Below are 26,858 nucleotides of genomic sequence, written 5' to 3' on the forward strand. Positions count from 1 at the left end.
TTGAGCCAGTTCTTTGGCTAAAGAGCCACACCAACATATACTAAGCTACAACCTAAATGTGATACGGAGAGGATGTTTTTTATTGAGGTGTGAAAGCTTCATGTTCTGTAATAAAATATTTTTATGGGAAGCATTACTGTTTTGCATTTGGAATGACCCGAATGTTTGTGCTTCTTTCCACTTCAAACTTTTTTTCAGGTTTTCAGGCTTATTCCCAAACTGTGGTCATGCAAAGGTAAAATGATAGAGGACCACCTTTTTTTTTCAGAATTCTGACACACTGGGCAATAAGCCTATGAATTTATTTTCCTTGTCACTCTTGATTTTTCAGGGTCTAAATCACAAAACTGCTTGTGGAGCACCATTATCGGTGGGCTGACTGGCAACCTCAAGGAAAGGCGAAAGCTGGCCATTATCAATGACCCTAGACCTCCTGAAGAAATTTTAGCAGATGAACTACCACCAGTGGACAGTCCTGAGGCACTGGTGAAAACATCTTTCAGGTCTGACCAATATGGGTTTACTTAGTTTATATTTGAGAGGATGTCTTTTTAAGATTAAATCTGCAGTGTGGGTTTGGTGGCAGAAAGTGATACTGAAAGATTCTGTAATGCTGCATATATTTGTACTGAAAAAGAATGTAAAAAGAAATCCATAAGTAATATTGACTGCATTTGCCTTTAATTTCTCGCTCCTCATTACCCTCCCTAGAAGATTATTTACTAGGCAGAAAGTCTGTAGCTGGTCAAAATAATCACCAAAACCAGCTCATTATATGAAGATGTCTTTGAAGGTTGGTATTGTTTCATTTGATGGTTGGTATTGTTTGATTTGAAAGTGATTTAATGATGAATAATTGCACTTTAGGTCAGATGATGTGCTTCATTGATGCAAGGGTGAGTTAGAGCTTTCCCTATTGATGTAATGTCTTGAGAACTGTCTAGCATTAATATATGAAGGGGAAGAACTCTGACCAGGGGCTTGCAAAAAAGTGATTTCTGCTATTGTGGAGTGATATATCTACGTTTTTGAAGTGTGATATATATATGTGTGTGTATATATCTATATATCTATATATCTATATATATATCTATCTGTGTTTCCTACTCTTTTATTTAATGCTGTCTATGTACAGTTGCCATATGTTTCTTGGAAATGTTTTCTGAAAATGTTTCTCTCAAAGTGAGGTAAAATAGAGAACCCATAGGGCATACAATGGATTTTTGACTGAGATGTGAAAATTGGTGTGCCCAGAAAAAGCAAAGAGAGTGGCAGAATTGATTTTTCAAAACGTTTTTGAGAATATTTTTTGGTTGTTGAAAAACTGTGATCTACTTTTCTTTTGTATTAAACGTACCTATTTTTAAAAAAAATATTCCTTGATTTGGATAAATTGCTATGACTATAGTGATTTTGATTATACCTGGTCTGTGAAACTTACTTCACTCTTCATATAATTATTATTTTGAAGTCCTTGATTGAGTCATTATATTAGGTAGCAATTTCAGATATTTGTTCATACTGCTTGATGTTTAAAAGCGTAATACCATAAATTGAGTTTATGCCAGTCTATATAAATAACCCTGTAATTTCATAGTGGATTTTCATTCTTTAATATTCACATTTAAATGATTCAGGACAAGGGGTTCAGAACCTGGATCCTCCATTTATGATGGCCTATGGTATTTACTGACTTTAAAAACTTTGTATCTCTGATACTTAAAATCTATAATTTCAAGAGATGTATTTGTCAGTTTTACTTCTCATAACAAGATCTGGGTAGCAGCATTCCTTACCTTGCCATTGTCAATATAATTTTAAACATTTAATGCAGCAAAATAGTGTCACAGCTTTTCAAATGCTATGGCATAATAAGGACTGAAGAATTGGAAAATGTAATTTAGGAAAACAGTTTTGCTAATACAGTTTAAAAGGCTTTATAAACATCACAGAAGCTTTGTATTATATCAATATGGATATTACTGTATAATGTGGCATTTTGGGGGGCTTTATAGATGGAAATCCAAACAAATTGTTGTTACAAAATAAATAGTAAATGCCTAGTTTTCTAAAGAAATGAAGCCCTGTGTTTGCTTAATAGCTTTGCAGAGGAGTGGAAGATAAGAGAGTTGTCTTGGTTTGAAAGGTGTCTACCAAGGAAGGCAGGGGCCTCCCTTGGAATGGAAGACATGACTCCCTTCTCTCCAAATAATTGTAAGTTTGAAATTAAGGGGCTTTCAGGCAAAGATACGGAAAAAGGAATAACAGTTCTTTACTAATCTATATATCTGTATAACAAGGCAAACAAACAACGGCAGCAACAACAAACGAAACCAGAAACCCAGTACCAGCCTTCTCTCGGCTGTCAGGCCCTTTCCCCTTTGCTGCAGTCACGGCCACAGCCGGCAGGGGCGCTGGTGGCTCCCGGCCGGGCAGGGCAGGTGCGGTGATTCCCCCGCGGCTGCAGGGGGCGCTGTGGCGCGAGCTCAGCCACCTTCTCCATGCGGTTAATGGCAGGTGTGCCAGTGGAAGAGATTGAAAATGGGCTTCCTTTACAAACCCATAGGGACAGCCAATCCTGGTGTCCCTCCGGATGGCGAAATGGACTGTAGCAGGAACCTCAGAGCAGCAGCTGGAACAGCAGAGGTGGGTACACCTGGGGTAGTAAAAGTAGATGCAGCAGAAACTCTGCAGCTGTAGCAGGAGATTCAAGGGTGTCCCAGCAGGGAGGAGGTGTGGGGTTACAGTGTAGCAAAAAACCTGGAGCAGTGGCAGAGAAGTGGTGGGGTTGGGTTGCAGCAGCTGGGTTCCCAAACACAGCTGGGAGAGGCTCCCTCGGAGGGGGGCTTGGGGTCCCCGTTTTTCCCTGAGGCACCCGAGCAGATGCTGAGGGTCCTTTGCAGTGAGATAGGGTGTTAATAAGGTCCCAGTCCAATAGTGGCTCTTATGAGCAGAGCTTCACTCATGGTAGTAGAAGACAGCAGGAGATGGAACCCCGCAGTAGTAGTGAATTCTTTCCACAGCAACTGCAGCCTGTTACCCTTTGATCCCAAAAGCTAGAGAGAGAGGAGCTGAGCCCAGCCCCTCACGCCCCTGCCAAAATCTTGCAGTATCTCTCCCTTCCCAAGAGAATGCCCCTCAGCTATGAGAGTGCAGCCAACTGCACCCCTCCCCCCACCTTGGCCGTGCCTTTTGTCTCTTAGGTATCCATCATTATTGTCTCTTAACAAAAAATGGGACAAAATTCCCTGTGAGAAAGAAAAAAAAGGAAAAATCCTAACCTCCAGCAAGAGTACATTGTAATTACTGTCTAAATAAAACCAAAAATGCTACAGTGTTTTTATTTGGTTTTATTTGGTTTGTTAGCTTGATATTATGGTGCTAATTGGGGCTTAGGAGGCAGTAGCATCTTTGATATGAAGGGTTGTATGTTTGATTCACTGGGGTCTTATGTGTGTCATGATCTTTAAGTGCTTCCTTTACTGTTGTGTCTGAATGCCAGTGATTGTCTAGTAGGCAAGGGCTTTCCTTGTTTCTTATTTACTAGACATTAGGGGAAGATCTTGCTGCCCTAGTGCCTTTTGGGGAAATAAATGTGTTTTACAAGTTGTCCAGTCTAGCGTGTCTTAATTAGGAATCTGATGACTGAATTTTGGGGTAGGGATGGGCGTGGTGTTGAGCTTAGATGAACTACTTTCACAGAAAGAAGAACCAAAGCTTGTTTTTGAATATGACTGCAAAAAACTGTGAAATGTACCAATTCCCTTACTGCATCTGATTCACTGCTGTTAAAGCAGTATATGGCAACACTACTGCTTTCATGCACAGTTAAGGAAATGTCTCTCCAATGTTAAAATGAGTCACATTTTCTTGTGATTTTCTATGCTTTAAATGACTACATATAAGCAGCATGAAATCCCAGTTGCCACATCTTGTATTAGATCTTGTTTTCTACTGTGCAGTTATCTTCTGTAGCTTGGAAAATTATGAAGAGGTCAGTATTTGATTCTGTCAACATCCAGATATGAGCTTGAAGCACATTTAAACATAAAAGAAGGAATGTGTTTATTTCAGTGCTTTCAGGTATACTTTTCCTGCAGTAAGAATCCATTGTAATCCAGATGTAAAGCAAAAACCAGATTGAATCAGCCCTCTCTTTACATCCCAAATACACATGGTGCATGATCTTTTAATAATTAGAAGTGTTCTGATGGTCTTGATTTTTTTTTTTTTGTATAGTTATTTTACTACCTCTTTTCTGAAAGAGATTGTAGTATATACTTGTTTGCTGTAATGCACTGAGTTAGCAGTTACAAGTAATTTTTTGTCCTGACTGGTTATACTACTGCAGTGCTTAAAATACAGATTTTAAAATCCCTTCTCACTGGCATTTGGTCTATTTGTCTATTAAAACAGCACAGGTCTAAATTTGAATTACATTTGAAAATACAGTGGAATTGTGGTTTATCCCTTTTGACAAGGGAAAAAATGTAATTGGAGACATTGACGTGATTAGCCTCTTGGTCCACTCTTAATGCAACCAATCTGGCACATCATTTTCTTTGCACAAATACGCAAGTTCACTGCTACACGAGCTATGATCATTGTGTATTTTAACAGCTGTGCAAGGTTGTGAATTGATGCCCAGAAATATTCATATGGACTTCTCAGGGCTGTGTAATATGGATATTGGCTGGAGATATCAGCGGTTACCAGCACTGAAGTCTGTAACTCTCCTCCTAAATCTGCTTTTTGATCTGCTAGATCGCTGTAATGTGCAGTATCGATAAGAATTAACAGCGGTTAAAGAGGCTGTATTACAAATTTATAGGCTGCTTTAACTGGTGTGTGCTAGTCCTTGGAAGCACTACCCAAGCAGGCATTTTGAAAATGCTGGGCTGGCACCCACCAGGGGGAGCATAGAAACAAAAAACAGTTTTGGGTGCTGTTCTGCAAACGTCATCTATAAGTTTATGCAAGCTCTTTGTGTTAGATAATACAAGAGAAACTGCTGCTTTTGTCACCAGACTACTGCCTGGATGATTCAAAGGTTCACAAGTGGATGGCACTGCTTTAGCTGAAAATTTCACATGCCCAAGATGTTATGATTTCTCCTAGACTTGTTTTGATGTGTAGGAGAGATTCAGTGTTATTTTGTGTCTGGAGACCTGGAACGCTGCATTGAGATATATGACTGTGATGGTGCTTATGGGATATGATGACTGTGCTGGATCTTGTGACAGGAGATACCATGGTGCAAGCTGACTGAGATGTCCAGGGCAGAATGAATATGCTGATCTGTTAAAAAACCAAACAATATTCAGAGTGGCCTCCCTGTCCTTGGTCCAGGGCCTGCATTGACAGGTAAAATTGGTCTGGAATCTTGGAGCAGTTCAGTTGGCTATGTCTAGCACTTGGGGCCTTGAGGTGGTAATTTTAGTGACAAATCAGGGTAGCAGGCAGCAGGGTGAGGCAAAGACCCTCTGTCTTACACCAGACAAGCCTTATTGGATACCTATGCAGCTATGCTGTACCAGGAAGTGATGCATATTGTCTGTTACCAAAGCCATAAGACCTTGGAGCCAGAAAGGCAGATTCAATTCCTTCAAGGTCAGACTGTTTTTCAGCTCAAGGCATGCATATGTTCTTAATTTCTTTTGCCTTTCAAAATAGTTCCAGTTTTTTACTTGAGGCTTGTAACACCCCTGATTACCTTAACAGTTGCTTTTCCTATGTCAGCTGCAAAGTTTATTTTTCCAGTTTGTTTTGCTTTTCTTATCAGCTTCCGTTCTGCTTTATGGTTTTAAATCTCACTGGCAGCTAATCTTTCCATATTTCTGATTTGGTTGTGGTTGATGTAAACGCTTGCTTCTGGCCACTTGGTCTACCGCATAGAGGTGAAACTGCAGTGCTCCAAATGTGAAGATAATTTAGTCATAACACCATGTGCTGGGAGTCAGCCCATGAGCCTCAAGCATGTACCAATGCATGCAGCATGAACAAAAACCAGGGAGCTTGAAGTTACCATGCTGCTAGAAGGCATGACCTCATTGTCATTACTAAAATTTGATGGGATGAATCCTGTGACTGGAGCATGGCTGCAGGATGTTCAGAAGGGACTGGAGAGGAAGGAGGGGCAAAGGTGTTACCATCTACATCAAGAGATGGATGGAATGTAAAGAACTCTCTCTGAGGAACAGCCATGAGCTGGTCTAAAGCATATGGGTAAAAATAAGAGACTGAGTCAACAAAGGGAACCTTGTGGTTGGTGTCTACCATAGCCCACCTGATCAAGGGAATTCTATTGATGGTGCCTTTTTGCTCCAGCTACAGGAGGCATCGTACTCGCAGCCTCTCATCCTTCTGGGGGACTTCAGCCACTCTGACATATGCTGGAAAAGTAGCACAAGAGATTCTTGGAATGCATAGGGCATAACTTCTTAAGTCAGGTAATAGACAGTCTTACCAGTGGGATTGTGATACTGTACCTGATGGCCATCAATGCAAGTGAGTTATTGGGGATGTCAAGATTGGAGTCACTCAGCTGCAGTGGTTGTGTTCTGGTGAAGTTTGCAGTCCTGAGGGATATGGGTCAGGCAAAGAGTTAAGTCAGGACCCTGGAATTTAGGAAAGCAAACTTACAGCTCTTCAAGGAGTTAGTCAATAGGATCACATGGGAAACTGCCCTCATGGAAAAGGGAGCGGAACAGAGTTGGCAGATGTTTTAAGGATGCCTTCCATAGAGCACAAGAGCTCTTGATCATTAGGTGCAAGAGATAGGGCAAGGAAGGCAAGAGACCAGCATGGCTGAGTCAGGACCTGCTGGTCAAACTAAACAGCAAGAAGTATATGCACAGGCAGGGAAAGCAAGGACAGGTATCCTGGGAAGAGTACAGGGATACAGCCCAGTTTTGTAAGGATGAGGTGAGGAAGGCCAAAGGTGAAGCTGGACCTGAACTTGGCCAGGCGAAGAATAAAAAGAAGAGCTTCTACAGGTATGAGAGCCAGAAAAAAAAAGTCAAAGAAGGTAAGCAAGGTTGGCAAACTGGTAACAGTGGGCAAAGCGAAGGCTGGGGCACTCAAAAACTTTATTGTCTCAGTCTGCAATGGCAATGTCTGTTCCCAGATCTCTTGAGTGGATGAACTATTAGATGGGGACTGGGGAAGGAAAGCATTTCCCGCTGTAAGTTAAGATCGCTAAGTTCATGACCACCTGAGGAACCTGATTGTACTTAAGTCCATGGGACCTAGTGAGACACATTGCAAGAGTTGGCTGATGTAGTTGCCAAGCCAACTCTCCATGATATTCAAGAAGTTGTGGTAGTCAGGTGAAGACCCTGCTGACTGGAAAAAGAGATACATTGTATTCATCTTTTAAAAAGGTAGAAAGGAGGATCCTGGGAACTACCAACCTGTCAACCTCACCTCTGAGGTTGAGAAGATCATGGAACAGATCTTCCTAGAAGCCATGCTAAGGCACATGAAAAGGAGGTCAGTTGCGTCAACCAGCACAGTTTCACCAAAGTAAAGTCCTGCCTGGTCTAGAAACCTAGTGACCTTCTATGATGGAATGATTACATCAGTGGGCAAGGGAAGGGATCTAATCTGGATTTAGGGAAAATCTGTTTTATTTAAGGCCTTTGATATGGTTTCCCACAACATTCTCTCTCTAAATTGGAGAGAGATGGATTTGATGGGGGACTGTTCACTGGAGGAGGAATTGGTTGGACAGTCACATCCACAGGATAGTGATCAACAGCTTGGGCACCCAATATGGACCCCTGATGGAGGCGTCTATATTGGGACCAGTGCTACTTAATGTCTTTATCAAAGACATAGACAAAAGGGTTGAGTGCACCCTTAGCAAATTTGCAGGTGACGCCAGATCAAGTGGTTGGTTCATCTAAAGTAACGGAGGCACCTGGACAAATGTGAGAAATGGGCCTATGGGAACCTCATGAGGTTCAGCAAACTCAATACGAGGTTCTGCACCTGGCTCAGGGCAACTCCCATACAGGCTGGAGGATGAAGAAATTGAGAGCAGCCTTGCAGAGAAAGACTTGGGGAAGTTCTGGTGGATAAGAGGCAAAACATGAGCCACCAGAAGGTGCTCACAGCCCAGAAAGCTGTGTCCTGGTCTGAATCAAAAGACCATAGCCAAATGGTTGAGGGGGATGATTCCGCTCCCCATCTCCACTCTCATGAGATCCCACCTGGAGTACTGTGTCCAATTCTAGAGTTCTCAAACACAAGAAAGAATTGGCCTGTTGGAGCAGGTCCAGAGGAGGGCCCCAACAATGATCAGAGGGATGGAATGCCCCTCCTGTGAGAAAAAGGTGAAAGAACTGGAGCTGTTCAGCCTGGAGAAAAGAAGGCTCCAGAAACACTTCATCATGACCTTACAGTACTTAAAAGGGGCTTAAGAAAGATAGGGACACACTTTTCAATAGGGCCTCTTGCTATAGGAAAAGGGTAATGGTTTTAAACTGAAGGAGGGTTAACTTAGATTAGCTAGAAAGAAGAAAATTTTTATACTATGCAAATGGTGAAACACTGGAACAGGTTGCCTAGAGAGATAGTAGATGCCCCATCCCTAGAAATGTTTAAGGTCAGGTTAGACTGGGTTCTGAGCAACCTGGTTTAGTTGAAAATGTTCCCGGGGCTGGACTAGATGACCTTTAGAAAGTCTCTTCCCACTCACACTATTTTATAATTCTATGGTTTAATGTTATATGGGAATAACAGCTATGAGCCTTACTTCACTTTCTTGTCTGAGTCATAGCAAGAGCCTATCCCCAGTCACTTGACAGAAAGGGACCTGCAGGACTCCTGCTTTACCACCTCTCACATTTTGACAATCTCTGAGCATAAAAGCTTGTCTGAGGCTACTTAAACCAATATGTGGGGTCTGAAAATTGGAGAGGGAGGTCATGTTGTGCAGTACAGCTTTGACTATGCAAAGAACAGTCGTTTAAGGCTAATTGATGGATAGAATTGAGCCCACATTCCCTCCTTGCTGGGTCTTAATATTTGTTTACTGCCTGTTTTATTTGGATTAAAAATAACCCAACACACATACAAATAAGAGAAATGAATTTCACTTTTCCTAACTTGTTAAAATAATAAAATCACTGCACAAGGCTGAACATGTGAAGTACACTTTCTTGTTGTATTTTAAACTCATCTACAACAGATCCAGTTCTCATTTATCATTAAAACATTGTTTGTCTCTCCTCCTTTTAATCATGTCTCCCTTTTAGGTTCATGTTACGCCTTGTGAGAACTATGTGCCCATTTTGTTGTAGATTGAGATTTACAAGTCAGAAAGGGAATGATAAGAGGAGAAAGACTGTTCAAAGGCTGCATTTTCTCCTTATCTTTGTGTGTATCTGCATGATGTCCAAAAAGAAGGTGCTTCTTCAGGCAGTTGAAAGAGATACGTATGTATCTTTTTTTTTTTATATCACTGTCTTCTTGTACTTCATAGGATAGATGATAAGGCAAGACAGTGACTTGTGAGTGTCATAACAGAACTGTGCCTCTGAATAGCAGGGAACAAATCCACTTCTGAAATGGAAACAACAGTTTGAGCTGAAGCTCCATGGATAAACAAAGTCCAGAAGGTCCTAGTTTGAGGACTGACCAATGCCTGTCCTTGACCACACTTCTCTGCCCGATGTATGTCAACTGAATCTTGTACCATAATGAACTCTGAGCATTTGTTTTGTAGTTATGCAAGATTACCAGTTCCGATTTTGTCAGCATCAGATCAACTGCAGTTCTTGACATGGATAGACTGTATTGGGGCCTGACACAGAGGGTGGATGATGATCACTTCCAAGACTATGCCAGCTAACCCATGACAATTGTGTAAGCAAGAAATGTTAAAAAGGCACTCAAGGGCAATTCCTGTACAGTTTAATCCACTTTAAAAGGGCTGTCTGATGGCAACAAATTTAAGTAGTATGTTATACTGTGATGTTTTCCTTAAGTATATGGTAAAACATCCTCCAGATCCAATCTAATCAGAAACAGCTTTAGTTTGAGACCACAAAACCTGCAAGTAAGTGTTCAGGAACATTTTGAAGGGAAAAAGGTAGCATTCTTGGAAGGGAGGGTGGGTGGCATCAAGTAACCACTGTTTTTACTCTGATGAGGAACTGTGGGCTGTCACAGACTTAAGCCTGCTTTTCTCTCTAGTGTTGTCAAGTGGAAATTTTGCTCCTTTCAGGGCAGTATTGTAAGTTGAAACCTATGAACACACTGCACCAATTCAGCCAGGTGGGAAGCCTGGAAGTATAGTGAGGGACAAAATTTAGCTGCTGCAAGAAGCATTAGAAACTGGCAGTGATGTTTGTCATGAACAGGTCCAGTGACAAACCAGGTATGTTGGGCTCAATTCCAAGAAAATGCAAAACCCACAACTGAATATTAAGCTGAAGGGGCAGGGGAGTGGGGTGAGGGGGAAGAAGAAAGAAAAAGAAACACAGTTTGGAGGAAAGCACATATTTTTTCCTCTCATGTAAAATACGGGAAGTTCAAGTGTTTTGTTGTTGTCATTACCATTTTGATACAAGTAGTTCATGCTGCTATCGGAGAATTGCAATTAGCACTGCTGACAGTGTCAGTGTAATTCCCATTGTAGGAGGCAGTGCATTCCCATATCTCTGTTGGCTTGCAGAGCCTCAGTCCATACCAAGGAAGGGGGAATGCAACACTGAGCATGGAGGTGGGTGATTTTGAGGCTGAAGAACACACCCACCTCCTCTTTTCATGTACCAGTCTGTAATTACTTTGCTGTGTGTCTACAAAAGCTGCGGACAAGAGGACTCAATGACAGATGAAGATGTTATCACATCAGTTCAGGCATTCATGCAGCAACAGCAAATTATAAATACAATGTTCGTTGTATTCTTGCTTCAGTTGCTATAGACAAGCATCTGAAGTAAGGTAGAGTGGCATCTTTCCATACTGTCATTCTCTGTATTTTTGTTTCCAAAGACTGTTTCCATAGTACTTTAATTTGAAGTATATGTACAGAAATAATGGCATTCTCATGACATTTGAGAAACAGTTGTTTACTCACTTGCCCCTTTTCACTGCAGTAGCAGGCTTACTCACCACATTAGGCTATCAACCATTGCTTTATTTACCACATTAGGCTATAATTTAGAATTTGTAGATAAGTTATATACTTACGGATTTGCAGTTGTCATTCTTCCCATTTTCCCCAGTTCTCCTTTTTAAAAAGCCTTTGGCACAGGATACAGCCCTTCCTATACCTTAAGTGATCCTCTCTGAAACTTTCCCAAATTTTGACATGGATATTGTTCAAGAAAGCAAAGAAACAGTCAATGAACAAACCAGAGAAAGAAAGAATTAAGTCCTGTTAATTTATATTAATGGAAGACATTTATTTTTTTTAAATTCCATATTAAATACCAAAACTTTTCTCATTTCAGTTCTTAAAAATAGTTTTGCTGTAGCCCAAACAACATAAATTTATTGGTCTCAGGCATGAGAGCTGTTCTCTTGGTGGGAGAATTGTGTGAGTGATGGAACACATCCAGCCGCCAGATCACCATCCTGTTATTTGGATGCCAGAATCTGTGATCAGTTGTGAAGCACAAATACAGGCAGCTTTCTGCATACATTTTGGTGGCATTTGCAAGGCACCTACTGCTATGTATTATTCTGTTTTGCCACCGACATGAGATTTCTGCAGAGTTGATTCATACATATGTAAAAAGTTATTTGGCATGTTGTTGACTTATTACACTGACTTTCTATGACATTATAAGTCAAAATCAGACTCTTTGCTCAATCTTCAGTGGTCTTGAATTGGATGTAGTTCAAGCTGCAAATGAAGGCTGTGGTCACCAGCCTTCTGGACAATGGAGCCTTTTCTACAGGTGTTTAAATCTGAATGGAAAATGGAAATAATTCTGGCTTTCAAGATTTTTCTTTGTTTTAAGGAAAATTTACAATTCTGAACAAAAATCTGTGTGCAACTGTAACTCAGTTGAAATGTATGAATGACTCCTAGGCAAATAGTAACAAGGGGAAGTTTGACAGAAACAGGCCCAAATTCATGCAAACATTAGGACCAGTTAGCACAATTTATATTTTATTTCTTCCTTTTTTTTTGTTGTTGTTGTTGTTGCTGTTGTTGTTGTTGTTGTTGTTTTGTTTTACAAATTCCAGGAAACCTTCTTGGCCTTTTTCAAGGTTTTTCAGTCTTTGCAGCAGAAAGTTTTCATTGTCATCCTGAGATCTTTCAAGCATGGGATGCTCAGCTGAGCAATACTAATAGAGGAGTGAAATGTTTTTGGTATCTGTTATTAATAGAAATGTATCAACAAGGTAATTCAGGAGAATTTAATTTTATTTGAGGTTTGGGAAAAAAGATAAAATATACAATATATGCAGGAGGGAAAAATAATCCTTAGATGAATCATTCTGATTTAGTTAAATGGTTCTCATTCCACTTACCAAAATGCATATTAAGTGGAGTAAATATTGGACCAAGTAAGTGCAAAGTAATGGACAAAACCTGACATCCACCTGATGTGTCATTTCTACCTCTTAATGAACAGTAAATGATCGAGCTGTTTTGCCACATGAGCTGCAATATTTAGCTGCAGAAATGGAGAGATGGCCATAGAGAGATGTGGTAAAGCTATGGTAAGTTCCTGTTTAAACTAAGGCTACCAAATGTCAGTGTGTAATTTGTGATCATTTCAAGAAAGGCTGTTTTTAAATTTATTACAGACAGGAAACAGGTATACCGTGAGTGGCAGATTCATGCCTAAAAGCCTCCACTTTCAAGAATACAAATGAAATGTGAGAACAGGTAAACGTAAACTGTATTTTACTCTGTTCACTCTAAGTTAGGAATAAGAAAGTGTATATCAGACTGATAAAAAAGAAGTCAGGTCCTGTTACCTGATTTTACCGAATGGTAAAATGGACTTAGTATATACTTTGGTTCTTGAGACAATATAGCTCTTTTTTCTCATCTGCATCAAGATGCTGTTGCATTATTTTTAACTTGATGGCAATCCTGTTGCCGAATTGACAGCTTGAGAAAATTTATCCTCTAAACAAATTATCTCTAGTTTGCCATGAGCAGGACTGAAGTTTGTTTAGGAAACCATCTAAATTGTTGTTCATTGATGATTTTGTTTGGTCTTAGAGATCTTTGTTGTGATGGAGGTCTTGGTTTCAGGACAGTGTGACAATTAGAGCAGCCATAGATTCCCTCCTTGTTTTGAGTTCTTTGCATGTTGATGCAGCTCCTCAAATGTTGTCCAGAGGCAGACATCCACATAATTTGCTAGATGAGAAAAAAGATAACCTTAAACGTGCTTTCTACATTGCTTGTCATCTTCTCATATTTTAGAAAAGGGATTTGAATGTGAGGAAAAGAAAGACAACTAGAAGCAATGAGCATGTGTAAACTTCGTATAGTTTATTTCAATACCATAGTTTTTGAACAGGACAGGATGGTTTGTCAAAGCCAGGGCAGATAAAATGTTCATATAGCAAACTTCCTAATTCTTGTTACTTTCTGTACAAACAAACCAGTAGTTTATAATGCTCTAATATAAAGTGATGAGTGCTAAAACCCTGTAGCATAGAGGCAGCAGTGTTTTAGAATGACTATATTCGCAAATGGGTATCTGCAAGTGCTGCAAAAGAAAAAACACAGAGAAAAGGTAGGATGCGACTGATGCACGGTTATCTCAATATTCTGCAGAGCAGGGTAGACTGTGTCTTCTGTTTCCTGAGAGATTGTTTATTAAGGAGAAAGTGTATGAATTTTTTTTGTTATTTTTTAATGTTATTTTTTCTTGGTTTACGCAGCTTTGCATGATCAAAGCAGCGTAATTCCTCTGGGAATGTCCACCCAAGGAGAACTGATGTGGCTGTGCAGAGCCCTGAGGTGTCCTGGGATTTGTGGAGTGGTAGGGCTGCAAGGCAGCAGGAGCATTTCTTTCCTGCAGCATGATGCAGAGGTTGCATGCTGTAATTTCAGAAACTTAATACCAAATTATAGATCTTTGCAGGTAGCAAATCTGTCCCAAGCAGTATTCTGCTCATTGCCCTTTCAGGTAGTAATGGGGCAAAGGAACAGATCTTCATAACCATACATGTTCAGTGGGTTTTCCTTATGGGCAATAAAAGGATGTACCTTAATATTTTTAAGGTTTTCTATTTGTGTGTTTTTCCATCCAACCTGAATTTCAGTCATGCTAAAGCACCTTTTTAACTTCCCCGGGAATGTAAAGGCGTTTACCTGGTCACATATTGCTCACCTTGGGACATAGTGCTTGGTGCAAGAGTGAAAGACCTGTGATGCAAATGAGCATTAGATTGGCAGATTTACAGATGAGTTGGAGTTGCATATAGGACTGGACTGCTCTAAAATTTAGAGCCCATGTTTAAAAATAGAAGTAATGAGTACAGTGTAAAACAATTGGAATTACAAAAATGAAGAATCTCACCCAACTGGCTGACCAGTGACATTGTGTTACTATCTGGTTTTTAAATTAGAAATTAGTTATTAGAAATGCCTCTGACCAAATTAAGGTGCAAATGAGACCATATGCTACAGTCAATAGTATTGATTTTATTTGATAGTAAATAGGAGAGAGAGAAAAAAAAAGAAAGAAAGAAAAATAGAAAAGAGGTGAGAGGACTGAAAGAGAATGACAGATTAAAGAAAATACCACCACTCCATGGATCCCAGTGATGTTCTATTGATCCTCTCCATCTGGTCTTCTTGGTGGTTAGGGTCCCCCAAAAAGGATAGAATCCAATGGATTAATATATGCTCAGACCAGGTGGGAACGCTCAGGTACGTCCCCTGGGGGGGGATGCAGTTTTACACAGTCTCTTGCAGCAGACTCTGGACCTGTTGCATCACTTTGCATCACATGCAGTCCTGTAATGCAAGGCCTCAGGAATGAGTCTGGGGAGCACTTCGGGGGGTCTTTGATGGATGATGACACCCCCTCAGCTGCCTATCACATGAATGTACCGTGGATGTGGCTTTTCTAGGGTTGGGAGTTTCACAGCTCAGCTGGTTTGTGTACGGGAGAATGGATGTTCACTGCCTCTGACCAGAGGTTACGCCACACACCCGAAACCTCCTTCTCCCCCCTTGTTTTGGGGGAGTCTGTGTAAACCTGGCCTCTGTGGCCTGTGGTGTCCCGTACCCCAAACCCAGCCAGGGATGATTTTCTGCTGTTTGGCTTTCTTATGGATGCATTCTTTTTTCTCAGCCTTATTCACTTCTCCCTAGACCTGAGATGATTGAAGAATAGTGTCCCCTTTATCTTATCGAGGCGGCCTATCTCACAGTCCAAAGTTCCAGTCAGGCATCTTCAAGGAGGAGTGGGCTTCTTGGTTGTAGATTTTTATACAGTTTTTGCTATAATGGGTAAAACTCCTTCATAACAATGTTTAAGGCATGAACCATTTCAGTCTCTGACACAGAGGTGTAAGGAAAAAAATAAAACAAGTTGGAAATTAATCTATTAGCACTTCATTGTGTAGTAGACAAATCACTGATCTACCTGTGCTGATTCACATTTCTTTATTATTCATGTAAAGAACCTCACACTCTTCAGAGTGCATGCAAGATGGTCAGCCTTTCATGCTGTATCACAATATAATCTTTGTATTAGGCACATAGAAATAATTTGAAATAACATTCTGGATAGGTGAAAACACCATTGGAATCTAATATTTCTCATGTCATTTTCTCATCTGGAAATAAACTATACAAGGTGAGTTGCAGTGAAGCTTGAGTGAGTAGGTGTTATACTTGTTTTCTCACACTGAGATATGTTTCCTCAGCTATGAAATAAATAACCGATCATTTAAAAGGAAGACATGCATATGCGTTTTATAATCTGAGATGTACAGTTACAGGGCAGGAAGTTCCATGCTGCTGGGTATATATGTGTTGCAGTGGGGATTCTTGCAACACGTGTATCAGACAACGAGGCCCGTGGAAAAGAATATATGGACTGATTCTTGGTAGATATTTTCAGAGATGTTTATTTTTCTGCCGTCCTTCCCAGGCAGGGGAACACAAAACAACCAATGGGGAACGAGGTTGACCAGGGAGTAGGGAAACCCTGTAGGCCCTGCCTCTACCCTGGGGCCCCTCTCCCAGGACCACGTGGCAGGGGAGAGGAACCCCAACACTTCACCCATTTATTTTTAACAAAAAGAGATTTAAAATTTAACATTGAAAACAACTGGATAAACGTGAGATAACAAGAACAATTTCAAAACAATACAAAGCCACCCTCCTGAGTCTTTAAATATCCAAACAGATTCTTTTTTTTTTGGAATAGCTTAAGGCTGACAGAAGGGAGACAGGACTCTCTGAGCATGCTTTGTGGGGAAACTGAGGCAGGAGAAGGTTTCTTCCATATGTACCTGTTGGAACGCTAAACAACAATAGTTAGATTCTTTCCCCATCCTTGTCATCCTCCAATCCACTTTCCTCATTGGAAAGGGATTTTTGGGGAAACAATTGGTAAAGGTATGGTTTTGTGAGGGAAGCCATGGGTGGATAAATGGATTTGGAATACACGGGGGGTAATAGGATATAGGATAAAGGGGAAAGGTAGGATTAGGAAAGGGAGGCTATATGGACTGCTTATAATGGGGATATTGTCTAACATGACTACGATTTTTAGCATATATACTGCCTTTCACAGAAATACCACAGGGCCTAGTGACATCTGCTGCTTGTAAACCTTTCCTTCCTTGGACAATCTTAAACTCTACTACTTCTCCATCTCCTAAGCTTGAAATATATTTTTTGGGGTTATTTTTCATAACGGCAGTACAATGCAAAAATATGTCTTCCTGATTGTCACATCTCATTATGCAACCATAATTTTGTTTAACATTATACCATTTTACTATTCTTAGAACCTTAGCTACGATGATTTTTTCTTTTTTCCGAGTTGCTGCTGTTTTCTGTCTCACTGCGTTCCTGGTTTCACTTTCATTTTTGCTCGCTCCCATGTTGGAACTGCAGGTGCTGCCAGTGCTGCCGGTGCCATCAAGGCTGCTCGTGCCTGCGCGCTCTCGCCATGGGGTTTTGACTTCTCGGGGTCACATTCGGGGCCACGCGGGCTGGGCCGGGCCATGCCGCTCAGCTCCCCATGCGCCACCCCTGCTGCTGCCTCTGGTTGCAGCTGCACTGCTGCTGCCTGGTGCCACACCCACGTCTTGGCTGGGCCTCCGAGCAATGGCCTCCCCGTGCCCTGAAAACGGCTCCGTCCTGGCATGTGCCTGGGCTTCACGCGGCTCTGCTCAGGCGCCATTGCTGCCGGCTGCCGCCCGCGCGCCGCCCCTCTCGGTCGGGCGTTCACGGGGCTCGCTCCACCACACGCTGCTCAGGGCCAGGCGGGCACCACCGGGTCGTGCCACTCCCACCATGCCTCACTCCGCTGCTGATACTGCAGCTCGTGTTGCTCTGCCCACGCGCGGGAACTGCCTCGCTGCTGCTCGCAGAGCGCTCGGTGCACATGGCCTGGGTCGCACGGTCCCTTGAGGCACGCTTCCCTTCGTGAGGACACAGCTGACGTTGCTCAACAGTCTCGGTAATTAAGTAATATTCATGAAAATATTCTTCCATCGGCATATGTTTTGACTCAGAAATTAACTGTGTCCAAACAGTCTTCCAAAAATCTTTGGAAAGAATCAAGTCCCAAGAAACGTAGAAAAAGTTCTTAAACAACCATGCCAGGAAGTGTTTCAGTTCCTTTTGAGCTTGAATTAAACTAAAATTTACTAATCGTTATTCAAGAAATTTTTCAAGTTTAAGATAAATGTCCATATGCAGCTCGGAGAGCCACACGTTTTTCCATGGTTCCTCCATAGTTTAGAGATGGAACAGCAAAACAAAAACAAGAAGAGAAATCCAAAAATTTTACTCACAAATCACAGTCGCTGTCTTTAGGGATCGATGTCTTGCCTGCATTATCCACCATGTGTTGCAGTGAGGATTCTTGCAACACATGTATCAGACAATGAGGCCCATGGAAAAGAAAATATGGACCGATTCTTGGTAGATATTTTCAGAGATGTTTATTTTTCCAGCCGCCTTATCAGCGACTTGGCCAAGAACTGAACAATCACGGGACCAGAGGGTCCTTCCCGGGCAGGGGAATACAAAACAACCAATGGGGAACGAGGCTGACCAAGGAGTAGGGAAACCCCATAGGCCCTGCCTCTACCCCGGGGCCCCTCTCCCAGGACCACATGGCAGTGGGAGGAACCCCAACATATATGTATACTGACAAAATACAGCGTGTTTTTCCAATAATAATTTAGCTAACTTTATGACTAGAAAACTTCCTTTCAACAATTACAGTCTGGGATTCAGAAGAAAAAAAAAGCTGTCAGTGCAGAGGGAAGTGTTTTCAATGCAAACTTATGACAAATGTTTTTCCTTTGGAGGCAGCGCTACAAACCGTACAAGAACATGCAAGTGTACTTGAAGAGCTCTGTTGGCATTTACTACTTTCCTGGTAATTTATTTTGGAAAAACAAACAAAACCCAGTTAAGCCAAAACATCCTCTAAGAGGATTCTCTAATAGACTCATCTTTGTCAGGTGTGTATAAGTGGAGAAAGGGCTGTTAAGTACTCATCTCAAAAGAAGAGTCCTCTAAGCTGCAGATGTTTTCAAACAATTAATATAAGTGGTAGTTCTTGCTTTTGAAGAGAATGTTCCAATTTCAGAAGGCAAGTCCTCTTCTATTTTCTTCTTTCTCACACAGTAAATTCACTGTATCATGTAAGTCTTAGTCTCTGGATAGACAATGCAGCATTCATCTTGGATGCACAAAATGAGACTCATGTCATTATACCTCGTTAGCACAGATATTGTCTCACAAATTCCATACTCCGTATCTGCATGTACCATGGGAATCATATGCATAGGTAGGGGTTGACTAGTTGATGTTGACAGTGAGACACTATTCAAAGAAAGCTGTAATGAAAATTGCTCTAATAAGATAAGTTACTTCATATGGACATGCACTTCTGAATGAGTGAGCGGGTATTGATAAGCAATACAAGTAATTAGGACAGTGTATAACAAAGGTCCCTATATGTATAGACTTTCTTGCACATGATGCCTTTTAGCACCTACACATCAGGTAATTTTAGCAGAACATGAGCTAAAGCAGTCTATTTTTACACTTTTTTTTAAACATGAAAACTTGTTTTTGTTAATTCATCAAGATTTTGATTAGTTTTAGAAGGTAGGATCTCTAAATTGCATAGGTTTTCAAGCTAAAGAGAGCAAGGTTAATCTACAAATATATACCTTCAGCAACCTAGTAATACATCCAATTTAATTATGAAACATCTGTGATGGAGGCTGCATAACATCTTGCCTTAATGACAGTTTTACAAAAACAGGACAACTTTAGAAATACCAATGATGATATTTAGAGCATGTCAATAATGTTTTGCTATCTGAAGGGGACATGCAAGACCATGCTGTGAAGTACCATTCATAAAGATATTTCTAAGTGTACCAAGGGGAAATAGTTCTGTACTCTCAGAGCAACGTCAAATAGTGTCTATGGCTCTGGTGGTTTGACTCTGGCTGAAGGCCAGGTGCCCATCAAAGCCACTTTAACATTCCCCTCCTCAATGGATCAGGAGAGAGACAATATAAGAAAAGATTAGTGAGCTGAGATAGGGATAGGGAGGGATCACTCATTGATAGCTGTCATGAACAAAACAGACCCAACCTGAACAAATTAGTTTTATTTATTATCATTCAAAATCAGAGCATGAGAATGAGAAGACAAACAAATCTTAAAAACAGCTTTCCCCCAGTCCTCCCTCCTTCCTGGTCTTAACTTTATTCGCAGTTCTCTATGTCCTCCTCCACAGTAGTGCAGAAGGATGGGGATGTGGATTATGGTCAGTTCACTTGATGTTGTTCTGTCCCTGCTTCCTTCTAGGGAGACAAGTCCTTCCCCTTATCCTGTTCCAGTCCTCCACAAACTTCACCAATGTGGTGACCTGCCTTGTCCTGGCCTCCTCCCCCTTCTTCTTGGTGTCTGCATAGTTGTTTCGCTCACCTATTCTCACCCCTCTCTTCTCTGGTTGTAATTACTTCTGTGCAGTAACTTTTTTTCCCTTCTTAAATGTGTTATCACAGAGGCATTACTATCATCACTGATTGTTTCAGCCTTGGCCAGCGGTGGGTCCATCTTGGAGCTGACTGGCATTGGCTCCTTAGGACATGGGGAAAGTTTCTAACAGCTTCTCAGAGAAGCTACCCCTATAGATCCCCCACTGTGAGAGCTTTGCCATATGAACTCAATACAATGGATCTACTCTGAGCGACGTGTAAAAGCAATCTTACCGCATGTAAATGATTGGGATGTTTATTCAGTTTGTGTAAGTGGTGAATACGTAATGCAGTAAGTGGTAAAACATAACTGTAGTATTGTTTCTTGGAAAATGCAGAATGAAAATAGCTTTGCTGCTACTTCACTGCAAGTTTCTTTGACCTATGAATCAATCCCTTGAGCCACAAGACAGCTCTAGTGTAAATCAGTGAAATTAAGCTTTTTCACTTTTCCACTTTTTCACTAGTCCTGTTCAGAGCAAAAGGTATTTTATATAAATATATACATGGAACTATACATTATAATTTTTGTAAGTATGTTTCAGTCTTGAGTCCATTAAAAAATTTGGTCTCATTTTGGGAGCAAAGCTTGGATCAGTTCTTGGGCCAAACAATGTCTGTCTGGCATTATATAACATTAGTTGGAAACAAAACACATGATTTATTTATCCACTGTAAGATGTGAGGGTTTAAAATCAGCCACAGAGTACATGAACCAGAATGAGCGGAATTACAGTAAAGATGTTCTGTGGTAACTCTAGTAATATAACAGATAGTTGTATCCATTTAGCAGTGCAGTTTTTCTTTCTTAAAAAAGACTCTGTGGCCTCGTAATGGGAGGAATCCTAGTTGTATAATGGTCCAACATTTTGAAACTTGTGGCGAAGGTCTGCTAGTGCAAATACTTAAACTACAAGCAATATTTGGTGGGAATGTGTTGGTACATCTGTGTGCAGTGGACAGTGTTGGCAGCACCCTTCTTTGTCAGAGAACTGGGCTGTTGATCTTGGCACCTATTTTGTCTGAGACATTTTTAGAGGAAACAAATTTCAAAGTCTACTGCTGTGCTTCCATATGCTAGAGAAGTACTTTATGGCTTTTCCTTCCTTTGTAAAGAGAAACAGGCAGCAGTGCAGGGCACAGTGCTGTGCATAGGATAGGTATGTAAGCAGAGGTGGTATGACAATGGGCCTTCTGTCTGCATACTCCACCCCAAAGTGTAGCCCTGTTCACAGGTCTCCAGATACAAGTGTAGGAGCGCAGCATGGAGGCTGCAATTCACGTTGCCTTGAGTTTCTGATGCGCTGCTACATTGACATCCTTTGCTGTTCTCTCAGATCCCCTTTGTAAACCTCGCATCTCCCACACGTCCTCTTCCAGACTGCTTCACGGAGTCTTCCCACCCTTCTCCTCCCAGAAAGCAGAAGGGGAGTTATAATATAGATGATAGTCACAAAATGTAGTCTTGCCCAGGGAGTCATCATCTCACATGCCTTTGCACCTCCCCCTGTTTGGCATCCCCTTCTTTGTCCCCGCTCCCAGGGTCCCACACTTCTCAGCTCAAAAATCCTGTCCTCTTCCAGCTCCAGCTCCTGGCACAGATTTCCAATACTTATCTAGCATCTGTACTTAGAAAAAGACTCACTCAGAAAAGACCACAGTAACTTAAAAGAGAGGATCAGGTTGAGAAAAATGGACCATTGTAGACTTTCTCAGGCCCTTATTTTTTCATTTGAAAACAATTGTGGTGGTAGACGTGTCGGACTCTGAAGAGGAACATTGCTGCTATGGAAGAAGATGCTTCAGAGGTAGGAGGCAACTGGAGCCTGCATAGGCAGCATTTGGAGGGGGCCAAGGGAAAAGATTATGAGCACAGGAGTATCTGTTGTATGGTGTATCTGAGTATGGTGTGTTTATCACAGAGTCACTTACTGTTTTGCTTCCAGTCTTCATGCTTTTAGAGGGCTAGGAAACCAATGGTACTTCGGCTTACATTTCACATCTTGATTTCTTGTTTTTTCTTTCATATCATCTGCGCAAAGAAAGTGCAGTCTAGATTTAAACGGGCTGTTTATTCTCCTGGAGGCTAATGTAATTCTCCTTAAACAGAGATGTCGTGGTTTAACCCCAGTCAACTATCAAGCAACATGCAGCTGCTCGCTCACTCCCCCACCAGCAGGATCATGGAGATAATCATAAAGGTAAAAGCTAGAAAACATGTGGGTTGAGACAAAGAGAGGTTAATAGGGATAGCAAAAAGCCATACACACAAGCAAAGAAAAAACCAAAGAATTAGTTCACTGCTTCCCATGGGCAGGCAGACAATTCAGCTGTTTCCAGGAGAGCAGGCATAATGGTGTATAACAGTTACGTGGAAAGAAATGCCATCACTCCAAACATTCCCCCTTCCTCCTTGCCTCCAACTTTATATACTGAGCATGATGTCATATGGTATTAAATATCCCTTTGGTCAGTTTGGGCCACCTGTCCTGGCTGTATTTTCTCCCAAGCTCCCATGCACCCACAACTTCCTTGCCATCTCTGTATTATCAACACTGTGTTCAGCATCACTATGAAAACAAATAATTTTATCCCATCCAAAAACAGCGCAAGAGAGCAAAAGGAATTTGTTGCAGCTTTTGCATTAGCATTCATGTGTCAAGATCAGAAAATGTGTAACCATGCACCAGGCTCCAGGGTTTGACAGTACAGAAGAAAAATGTTTGTCTCAAAATCATGTTTCCTTTATAGTGCAGGAATCTGTTTTCCTTTTGCCTGTTGTGGGAACTGCAAAGCCAGAAACTTGCCCAGCAGTAAACTGATTTTGGGCTAGATTTCTTTGCCCTTACACTGAACACCTTATTTTAGAGGGCCTATTTGTGAAACTAGCAGTACTGCTCACATAGGAGGATGATGTTCTGTTCAGTAGAGGAGGCAGAACCATCACTTCTGAGGCTCCTTAAGCTATTGCTTTATTTATAAAGAAGCACTTTCATTCCCTTTTGCTATTTTCTTTGTGGAATTTATTTATTAAAAGTGAAACAAGGGATGCTTTGTGAAAAACAGATTAACATGGAAAATATTTATCTTCCTGTCATCCTTGGGAATCCATTCCTCATAGTATTACAATTAGTCATTTTCTCTGGCTGAAGAAATGGTATTATTATATTTAAAATAAATGCTGAAATGATATATCCATTAAATAAAATTTACATAGAATGTCTTAATATATACTGGTTTTGACCCAGGAACATCAGATATACCTTCTTAAAAAACTGTGTGGTTGTAGCTGACTTCATTTATTCCTAAATAGAGCTAAGTAAGCTTTCAACCTAAGTTTTGTCTAAGTTAATAGCACTTGTCTGAAATATAATATTTTCATGTGAGCAAAAATGAACATAAGGAGATAAAGAACACTATGCCCAAATGAAATCATAGGGTTGATTTTCAGATAGGCATACTGAATTTGGTAAAATTAGAAATATTCCTGCATAACTGGGTTAGTATCTTTCTTATTACTTCTGCATCACTTGGTATGCTAACAGAGTGGTAGCAATAGGTATTTTCTGCCTTTGGGATATCAGTGCTAGAAGAATGGCTGGAGGAATCCTAAGGCTTCTGGATCCATTCCTGGGATCACTGTACACAAAGCATTTTCTTAAGTTTATCCTTTTAAACCCAACAAGTCTGAGTTTTAAAAAATACCTCGTGGTACCATCTGATAAATATAATAGGGATTAAAAAGTAAAATTTTACTCTCTTAGACACATTTTAATGACATTTCATTATTTGTAACAAGTGAACTCATGTCTTAAATTTGACCATCTGTAGTTTCAAAGGAAACTATAGCACAGTCACATGTACCCCCTTTTCTGTGTCTTTCTGTGAGTTCATGATATAATACAACACAAATTCTGTTTTATCTCAATGGCATCTTCCCTAGCTGTGTTGGAGTTTTAGGAATTTCCCTTCTGTTTTCTTTTTCTCTTAAAGAATTTTCCCCATTACTGTTGCCAGGGGGACAAATTACTGGGTACTTTAAAAAAACAAAAGACCTGGCCACAGAGGAAGGGGTCCGTCTGGCTATTCTCTTTCACCTGGGCTTGTGAGCTGTTCGTTCTTGGCATTTGGATGGAGAGGGAGGCTGGAAGGAATTTGCCAGCACTGAAGACTTCTGCTTTTTCGGCTGCCTTCCTTCCTTCTACTGGAGAAACCCCTGGATTCCCAAGCCTGCCTTCCCTGCCCCGCTGGGAGCTGGGCTGCGGCCGCCCTGCCCCGCTATTGCTTTGAGCCTTCGCTACTCTATAGCCCCGCCACATCCTGGCTGCCCAGACCTCCGGGGGATTCCCACTGCAACTCCGGAGTTCGATACATCTCGTCTGCCACCCGGGATTTGTGCTTGTCCCTGCTGTTCCCGAGGGTCCAGCCGGACACCGGGATCAGCTGCCCAGGGGTTTGTGAAGCCTTTGTTCCATCTCTTCCCGGGATCCCAGGCCACCATTACCGCCTGCTCCGGAGCGCCCCCTGCAGCCGCGGGGGAACCATCGCACCTGCCCTGCTCACCGGGAGCCGCCAGCGCCCCTGCCGGCTGCGAGCGGAACTGCACCCGAGGGGAAAGGGCCTGACAGCCGAGAAGGCTGGGACTGGGTTTGTGATTGTTTGCTGTTACTGCCATAGTTATTGTTGTTTGTTTGCCTTGTTGTACACATATAAATATATAATAGGAAAGAACTAGTATTCCTGTTCCTCATATCTTTGCCTAAAAGCCCCTTAATTTCAAAATTATAATAATTCGGAGAGAAGGTGGTTGCAATTTTTTTCCCCTTCCATTTCAAGGGAGACTCCTGCCTTCCTTGGCAGACACCTGTCTTTCAAATCAAGTCAAGCTAACATACCCAAATAAACAACAAATGGGATCTGAAGCACCACATTTTTTCTTGAGATTCCTCCAGTACTTACTGAATCCAAGAGGACATTTGAAAGATGAGCTGATGTTTCTAGCCCTGAATTTTTGCCTTGGCATTATTTGCAATTCAATATGAAAAAAAATCTTTTTAGGCTGCCATGCATAAATGAATGTTTGCACAATTTCAAAATACAGGGGCTGATCACAAGGCAGAGCAGAAATTTCAGTTCATTGGTAGAACTTTCTTGATTACTTTTTAGCTGCTTTGAGCTTCATAAAAGGACTGGGAAAACAAATGATCTGCTGAACCTCATCCCATGTATTTAAAAGGTCTGAGGACATGTTATGAGATGCAGACTATTTACTAGCTCTTGTCCCAAGCCTCAGCTGCTTTCCACTTGCTGCAAGGTTTCAGCACTGGCAACATTAGATGAACTCCCATGGTGGGGGATGCATGAAGCCAGCAGAAATTTCTGCGAGGGGAGGGGGATTAAAAACTGCTAGGAGTTCTTCCCCATTCTCAATGTTCGGGGGTGCATATGTGAGTCCAGACTTCTCCCACCTCCTTTTTGTGTCATATAGTCATTGTAGGCGCCCACATAGGCTCTTCAGTTAAGTACATACCTCAGAGACTAGTTATTTCGTCCCTTCTCAGGAGCCACTTTGCATCTTACCTTCTCTAACTTTTGTACTGAAATTACAGCTTTCTTCATTGCTTCCTGTCTTGTTATCAAAGCTTTGGCCGTGGAGGGACTGTTGTGAAAAGGGCACCTACTTACCAAGTAGTGAGCCTCATGTAAACACCTCAGGAGATTAGATGAGAATGTTACATGTGACTGTAGTGTTTACTCCACCTCATCAGAGCCGCAGGCAGTCCGATTCCTTTACATGCGGCTGTCAGGCTGTGCAGGGATACTTGTGTCACTTTCCAGTGACTAGGCCCTACAGTGTCTGTAATGTAAGGACCATATATCTAGAACATGAATAAACATAATCTACTTAAGTTATGTCTGTTTTACATAAATAGTTACTAAGGTAAAAATATAATGAGGTTATCTTAAAGATGCCACAATCGGCATGCGGTAGAGGTGATGTTTGTCCCTCACTTGGTTAATAATCATGTGTAGGCTTATGAAAAGTCCAACTTCAAAGTACCGTGTTGGAGAAAAGAGTATGAAAAAATCCAAGAAATATGAAGAACAAAGAAGAGGTTTTATACTGGAGAAAGGTTGAACATAATAACTTTCTGTAGGGAAACAGAATAAAAACCAAAGACAGCCTACTTTACATTTCCTTTTTATCCGAAGCAATGGCAGATGCTACTGGTTAGCATGGACTGGTCTTATTACACCAGTTTACTTTGCCTCCTTATTTGCAACTATCCATGTATGATTTAGAACTGATGCAGTTTGAAGGAAACAGGCTTGTTTCCACAATTTTAATGCATTTAGCAACCACTGTAGTTAGTGGGGCAAGAGACTGGTACAGAACTAACACCGAGGCCCCCATGGCAAATCATCTGCTACCCCATCTGTCTGCCCAAGACTTAGTGACACATTAGAGTCCTGGGGCCTTGTGGCTGCATTTCAAACTTCAAAGGTCATTAACTTGGCAATTAGTGGAAAATGGTTTGGCACCTTGCAGACCCTGCCTAGTATATTCTGGGCTGGGATTTGAGTTTTTTTTCAAAAGAGTCTACCCAATGATTAACCAACTGTGTCTGCAATTATATACCTCTGTTAATTAGCTTCATTCTCAGCTGAGA

The 26,858-nt window shown here is 41.4% G+C and overlaps 1 protein-coding gene across 2 annotated transcripts in view; it reads left to right on the forward strand.

Moving 5' to 3' along the window:
* PDE1C (phosphodiesterase 1C) overlaps nucleotides 1–26,858 on the forward strand; it is a 369,889-nt gene that overhangs the window by 45,661 nt on the left and 297,370 nt on the right. For both annotated transcript variants that reach the window (XM_048296129.1, XM_048296137.1), the window contains exon 3: nucleotides 332–503. In XM_048296129.1, coding sequence (XP_048152086.1) covers nucleotides 332–503 — 172 coding nt within the window. The remainder of the gene's footprint in view (nucleotides 1–331; nucleotides 504–26,858) is intronic.

Source organism: Corvus hawaiiensis, chromosome 1 (assembly GCF_020740725.1).
Source record: "Corvus hawaiiensis isolate bCorHaw1 chromosome 1, bCorHaw1.pri.cur, whole genome shotgun sequence".
Lineage (NCBI taxonomy): Eukaryota > Metazoa > Chordata > Aves > Passeriformes > Corvidae > Corvus > Corvus hawaiiensis.